Source organism: Cryptomeria japonica, chromosome 4 (assembly GCF_030272615.1).
Source record: "Cryptomeria japonica chromosome 4, Sugi_1.0, whole genome shotgun sequence".
In the NCBI taxonomy this organism is placed as follows: domain Eukaryota; kingdom Viridiplantae; phylum Streptophyta; class Pinopsida; order Cupressales; family Cupressaceae; genus Cryptomeria; species Cryptomeria japonica.
The window spans coordinates 85,355,464-85,362,611 of NC_081408.1; the positions used below are offsets into that span (position 1 = coordinate 85,355,464).

Genomic DNA, 7,148 nt, shown 5'->3' on the forward strand with positions numbered 1-7,148 from the left:
TAACACTAAAAACATCAAAATCTCTATCACTTTCTTCAACAATTGAACAAAATATATATAAGATTCTTCATTCAAAAGTAAAATCACCAAACACCCACTCTCTAGCATTATTAAGATGCACAAACAAAGTAGTCAAATTAAAATTGCTAAAAATTGCAAAATATTAATTTCAATAATTTTTCATTGAAGCATGTATAGACCTAAAAATTTATCCATAACTTGCACACAACAATATGAGTTTTGAAAGTGGATTTCAACCAAAGATTATACTCAGGCACCAAATGATTAAACTTACACAATTCCATAAAAATATGAAAAAATATTAAATTATAATCTGGAAGCCCTAGATGCTTGAAGTTGGCCTCAAAGTTTGGTTAGACCTTGGCATAATCAAGTACCATCGATTCCCAAACCATGGAACTCTTTGACCTCTTTAGTTTGAAAAAAACAATCTTATCGGCTACCTAGATTAAAAAAAACAATCTTATCGGCTACCTAGATTAAAAAAAGAAAAAAAAGAAAAAAAAAATGATCAGAAGAAGTTATACTCCCACATCAATTTCACACTATTAATACATGATGTATGGTCATGTGAAATGATTTGACTCCCAATGAATTTTGGTTAGAACTTAGTGCTTAAGTATTGGACTATACTATAGAGAATCTTTTCAAATATTTCTTATCAATGAGGAGTAGCATATGCATGATCTATCTTTTACATATTGACCACCTTTGATATTCCTTTTTAATTGAACTCAATTCATTTTTCTAAATTTCCATGTTTTTTCATTATTTAAATTTCTGTTAATTTGCTCTATGTTTCCATTCACCAGCTAATTATTTTTGTTTTCTGATAGCACTCAATCATCGTGATGATGGATCATAGAGCATAATCCAAAACGTGGATGCAAAAACTATTACAGAATCTAATTCAAGAACTGCTCTTCCAAATCTAATAGATTGTGGAAGCTTGATATCTCATGATCTGAAACATTGATACAAAAACTACTACACAATCTAATCCAGAAACCACTCTTCCAAATCTAATAGATTGAAGATACTTGATATCTTCATTTTGACCTGCATTCATAAAAGGTTTTGAAAAAATTGCCAAAGACTCGATGGAGTTCTATTTTGACACCATAAACTATACTCGGACGTCACAGTGTATCTTAACAACAAAATGGAAGGTTCAAACTCTGGTGAGAACCCTTCATTTTTTTGGAATAAAAAAGGCTTAATTACGTTAAAAAAAAAACACTGTAACGTAAGACCTACGTAATCAACTTATCCCAACTACCCTCAGGTGTATTGCAGATTTAATCTGAAAATAAATTATCTTGGATTCAATCAACACGTTATATTGATGCAAAGCACTTGAAATAACTGATAAGAATCAGCCAGATTTGATTGCTCTAGTTTACCAAATGATACGTGACATAGATAAGCTGTTAATCATTTGCATTTAATTCATGCACACAAGTCAATTCAGGCAGTGGTTACAACATATAATTTATTTCAAGCACAACTATTTATGAATCTGACTTACTTGAAAGTTCAAGAATGCAAGAAAGAGCATTACAGATAAGAACAAAACAATCTGGTTTTATGGTTGTCTTGTATTCACAGACTTGCTTCAAATCGACTCTGGGCTGGTGGTCGACCTCTTTCGACCAAGTCGGCTAGTCCAAACCCTAAGCTTCTGTATTAAAAATATTATTGCTTCTTCCTTGACAAAAACATTGCTTTAGCTGCAGGCCTCAAAAAATTGGAGTTTCTTCATACATTTCTATCTAATACATCTAGAACATGATTTTAATGATTTCCCACAAAATTTTATGTCTTCGAAAGGACTGATGACCTTCAGGTAACCAATTAAATTCATTAATATGATCAGATATTTCAGCTACCTAACATAAAATATGTGAGTAAATTATTGCACGCTAGAGCCAACAACTGTTGCATTTCAGTGCATGTTTGCTTAGAAAATCAGGAACCTCCTTGAGATGTTTGTTATATTCCAAGTGAATATTGTGTTGAGAAGTACAAGGAGGAAATACCCACTTGAGTTTTTTAAGCTGTACGGTTCATAGAAAGAGCAGTTATGGCCATTCAAAGTACCATAAGCCTGGTTGTTATGATGGTTGTGGCTGTTCTGCTTCCATTTGTAGCTGTGGCCAAAACAAGGAATTACAATTTTAATGTATGCATATGTATATGTATGTGATTGCAATGTTCTTTTAGGATCAACATGTAATGTTCTTGCAAGATCTACTGCGTGTTTGTAAGAATGCTTCTGTATATTTTTTAATCAATGTTTATGATTGTATTCAATAATCCATCTTCAGAAAGAGGAAGAATATAATCTGAAATGTTGATACAAAAAATATACACAGTTTGTTCGAAAAGCATTTTTGCAAATACAAGATAAACTGTTGAAAACTTACACCAACTATCAACTGCATAGTTGGATAAGGTTCCAATATTTTGGAATTGTCTAGGGATCAAAGCCAATGTTCTGTCCATTAGAGACTTGAAATGTCAGAAACTAATCAAACTAATAGTTGTTCTTAGAAGAAAATTGCAATTTGTATATCTGCTTGGAATATTATTTTTATTACTCTTATTAGTTCATGAATGAATCTTCGTTAACATATTTCATATCCTTATTTCAGATACAACTTCAGAAGGTGTCCCGTTTATGCCATACAAAGTCTATTGTCACAGTGAATGGGAAGTTTCCAGGACCAACAGTGTATGCAAGGGAGGGTGATACAGTGCTTGTAAATGTGACAAATCATGTGAAATATAACATCACTATTCACTGGTATAGTTAAAAACATTGAAACAACAATGCTTGTTTTACTTATGGTTATTTTACTCTAAGTTTCTCTTTGTATATGGTGTAAGGATTGCATGTTAATGGTATATTGAATATGGTTTAAACTTTATAATGCTTGTAAATAACTCGCTTTACAATCTTGTTGATGGTATGTTCATATGGTTTATAGGCATGGAATAAGGCAGTTCAGAACTGGATGGGCAGATGGGCCTGCATACATTACACAATGCCCAATACAAACTGGTCAGAGCTTTTTATACAACTATACAATCAGTGGGCAAAGGGGTACATTGCTCTGGCACGCTCATATACTTTGGCTGAGAGTAACTGTTCATGGTGCCATTGTTATTTTGCCAAAGAAAAGAGCTCTTTACCCATTTCCCAAGCCTCACAAAGAATTCACATTGATTCTAGGTGGGAAATGAATATTTATGTACACAAAATCCTTTACGCTTTCAATTTGGTTGTAAGGAGACTATTTTCTTTGTTTATCTGATATATGATGATTTAAAATGTGCAGGGGAATGGTGGAATGTAGATGTGGAGAGTATTGTCAGCAAAGCTCAGAGTTCAGGAGAATCAGTAAACACTTCTGATGCACACACTATTAATGGAAAACCAGGGCCCCTCTTCAGCTGCCCTACCAAAGGTTAGCAACAATTTACGCTAAGTATATACAAACCTAAGGGTAATATGTAAAGTGAAAGAAATGTGTACGTGTGAAAGGAGATCCACTTTAGCAAATATATATATTTTAATTTTTTAAAAATTGAAATAAGAGGTTCTAGGGTCAAGTCTGAGATGATGGTATCAGAGTTGGGAGCCTCAAGCATTTTATAGATGGCTTAGGTTGGAGTCCCATCGAAGGGGGCTTTCTAAGAAAGACTTTTTAGAATTATTTTGAAGTGGGTGTTCTTATGTATTTTGTAGGCGGTTTAGGCTTAAAATTTTTAGGTTCTAAATTTATGAAAGTTGGTGGTCTAATGAATTTTGTTATTTAGCATATTCAATTCACCTCGTAAATAATATAAAAAATAAAAATTTGACTGATAAAAATTGAAAAATTTGAGATGATTGGCAAGTTGCAGAAAAAAAACTTAAGTTGGTGGGGCAATTTCTAGCCCCCACTTTTTCCACCTACTCATATCTGCAGCCTAAAATGTAGGGGCTATCATTTTTCAGGAAAAGATTCCAATTAATCCTGTAGTAACGTTTCTTGACTTGGGACCTCCTGCTCCTTAAAAATAGATCCTGAAGCCTCCCTCATGGGAACCCAGCTTTAATGAGGGTGTTAGAAATAAGTCACATCTACACCGAAGATAGACTGGTCCTTAAGAACTAGTAGCTCAGTAGTAGAACACTCTAACAACAAATGGAAGGTCCTAGATTCAAGATCTATCATGAAAACCTCAACAAAAAATGAAAAAAATAAAACTGATTTTTAAGTCACTTCCAAAAAAGATATAAAATCTTTTTTGGAAGCCTTTTATTTAGTGAACAGAAAGCATTTAAATTACTTGTTTTATTAGGTTGTACTCAGTTGAAGTGTGTGGTGCTTTGAAAGTGCTTATCAAAATTATCATATTAATTATCCAAAGCAAAAGTTTAATGGTGGAAATTAGATGTATACACGGGATCAGTCAATATTGAATGGTTTGGTTTAAACAGCACATTCTAAGTTTTGTTTTGTTTAGAGGTTTATCTGAAATTACATCAGTTTTTCAATAAGTCCCACGTATTAGTATGTTTTAGATAAACGACCTAAACAAGTCAAAACAAATGTACTATTTGAATGGTTCCATACACTTAGCATTGATGTAACTTTTTATTATCTTTGTTGCAGATACCTTTACACTGTCAGTTAAACCAGGAAAAACCTACCTTCTCAGGATAATTAATGCTGCTCTCAATGGTGAACTCTTCTTCGACATAGCAAATCATCAGATGACAGTGGTAGAGGTGGATGCATTGTACACCAAGCCTTTACAGACCAAATCAGTTGTCATTGCTCCTGGACAAACTACAAATGTATTGCTTTTCACAAACAAAAAGACTGGCAGGTATTTCATGGCAGCCAGAGCATTTCAAGATGCCCCTCTTCCCCTAAACAATCAAACTGCAACAGCAATCTTGCAGTATGTGGGCACCACCATCACAAATTCATCTTTTATCACCATGCCCAAAATTCCTTCCATAAATGATACCCTGTTTGCAAGCAATTTCAGAAACTCCCTAAGAAGCCTGAATTCTATAAAGTTCCCTGCAAAAGTCCCAAAGTCTGTAGACCGCCATCTTTTCTTCACAGTGGGGCTTGCCATTAATCCATGTCCAACCTGCATAAATGGTACCCGTTTAAATGCTGCCATTAACAATATTACTTTTGTGAAGCCCACCATTTCTCTCTTGCAAGCACATTACTTCAACATCAGTGGGGTTTTCACCCCTGATTTCCCTGATAATCCCCCCACAACTTTCAATTACACTGGAAATCCTCTGAGCAACCTGCAATCAACTAGTGGGACCAGGCTCACTCGAATTTCATACAATTCAAGAGTACAGTTGGTGCTTCAGGACACCAGCTTGTTGAGTACAGAGAATCATCCATTTCATCTGCATGGCTTCAATTTCTTTGTGGTAGGAAGTGGGATTGGGAACTATAATCCTAACAAGGACCCTGCCAACTTCAATCTGGTTGATCCTCCTGAACGCAACACTGTGGATGTGCCAAAGGGCGGTTGGGTGGCATTTCGATTCAAAGCCGACAATCCAGGCAAGTTAAACTCATTGAGAATCTGATTGTAATTAATTTCTCGATTTAATTGTGTGAGAATTTTTACATTAACGTTCCAGATCATATTCCATGAATCATCATTAAGATAAAAGAGAATGGCAAGATGAAAGAGAACAGTTGAAAGAGAAATTTTTTGATTTCTGGATTCAAATGTGAAAAAATTTGCATCAACGTTCCATCATCTTACTGTTCTCTTTCATTCTGATGATGGTTTATGGAATGTGATCTGAAACATTGATGCAAAGATTCTCACACAATAATATAGACTATGGAAATCTGATAAATTTAATTACTGAAAATCTTTCCATTCTTGTATATTTGCAATATTTTCTACATCAATATCTTAATCATGATTATTTTTTAAGATAAGTCATAATTCATCATTTTAGATTACATGCTATGACTAGGCACAACTGTATCCTAGAGTGATCCTGAAGGGTGATAATTATACAATGCATAAAAAAAGTACTCCACAATATTTATATAAAACATATATGAAACTAACAATAATATATTGTTCTGAATGTCAGGGGTTTGGTTCATGCACTGTCATTTGGAATTGCACGCTACATGGGGATTAGAGATGGCATTTCTGGTTGAGAATGGGAAGGGACTCGATCAATTCGTACTTCCTCCTCCTAAAGATCTTCCCAAGTGCTAAAATAGTTGGGTTCATGCACTGTCCTTTGGAATTAAACATTACATGGAGATTAGAGATGGCATATTTTGTACACAAATGGAAGGGACCCAACCAATTCTCTCATTTAGAGATCTTTCCAAGTGTTAAACTATTAAATTTTGATTATATTTATGAATTAAGAATAAAAATTGTGCCATTGTCAAAAACATAGGCACTTACATTTGCATGTAACTCATATTTATTGATTAAAAGATAAAAAAATTATGGCATGCTCAAAAGCATAGGCACTTATATTTGCATGTAAAATTTTTCTTATTATTTGAAAGTTATAATAAAATGAGACATAGAAAGATTATAATTGAGTTTGCGATCTTGTTTAAAGAAAGTCATTTTAACAATTAAATTTAAATTTTAGATAGAAATAAAATAAAATCTAATTTTTTTTATGCAAATGAAGTCTATTAATTAATTGACTATTAAATTGTTTATTTTTTAAATAAAATTAATTTAAATATACAATTATATATAATAGAAATAGAATCAAACAAATTTTATTTTTTATTTTGTAGAATGTCTTAAGTTCAATTATGAATTGAAATTTCAAAATTAAAAACATAGATCTCATGAAAAAAATGATTGGACACTTTGTTCTCTATAACAATTTTTTTTTTCCAATTGGTAGGCAACCTTAAATGAAATGGCAATAGAGATTGGATGCATGCTTTATGTAGGTACCAATAAGAAATAAAAATGTTGGTCAGAATTTCTCTTCAATTGGATGATAATATTTTTATTTGTATTCTTTCAATTTGAAATTGAAATACTTGAGAATATTTGAAAGCTTTAATGAAGGTTTAATTCTATTTAAAACAAAA

The 7,148-nt window shown here is 32.9% G+C and overlaps 1 protein-coding gene across 1 annotated transcript; it reads left to right on the plus strand.

Annotated features, from left to right (window-relative positions):
* The first annotated feature begins 2,064 nt into the window (after positions 1 to 2,064).
* Positions 2,065 to 6,635, plus strand: LOC131037057 (laccase-11). Its single transcript, XM_057969096.2, has 6 exons — positions 2,065 to 2,203; positions 2,676 to 2,827; positions 3,012 to 3,256; positions 3,363 to 3,491; positions 4,686 to 5,612; positions 6,164 to 6,635. The coding sequence occupies exons 1-6, from the start codon at positions 2,105 to 2,107 to the stop codon at positions 6,292 to 6,294; spliced, it is 1,683 nt and encodes a 560-aa protein (XP_057825079.1). The 5' UTR covers positions 2,065 to 2,104; the 3' UTR covers positions 6,295 to 6,635.
* Positions 6,636 to 7,148: the final 513 nt, after the last annotated feature.

What these genes read in the sequence shown, in the direction of transcription:
- LOC131037057 (XM_057969096.2), top strand. Translation starts at nt 2,105, where the DNA reads ATGGCCATTCAAAGTACCATAAGCCTGGTTGTTATGATGGTTGTGGCT. An exon ending in CAAGGAATTACAATTTTAAT is followed by an intron (nt 2,204 to 2,675) that starts GTATGCATATGT and finishes TCCTTATTTCAG; the next exon opens with ATACAACTTCAGAAGGTGTC. An exon ending in ATTCAAAGCCGACAATCCAG is followed by an intron (nt 5,613 to 6,163) that starts GCAAGTTAAACT and finishes TCTGAATGTCAG; the next exon opens with GGGTTTGGTTCATGCACTGT.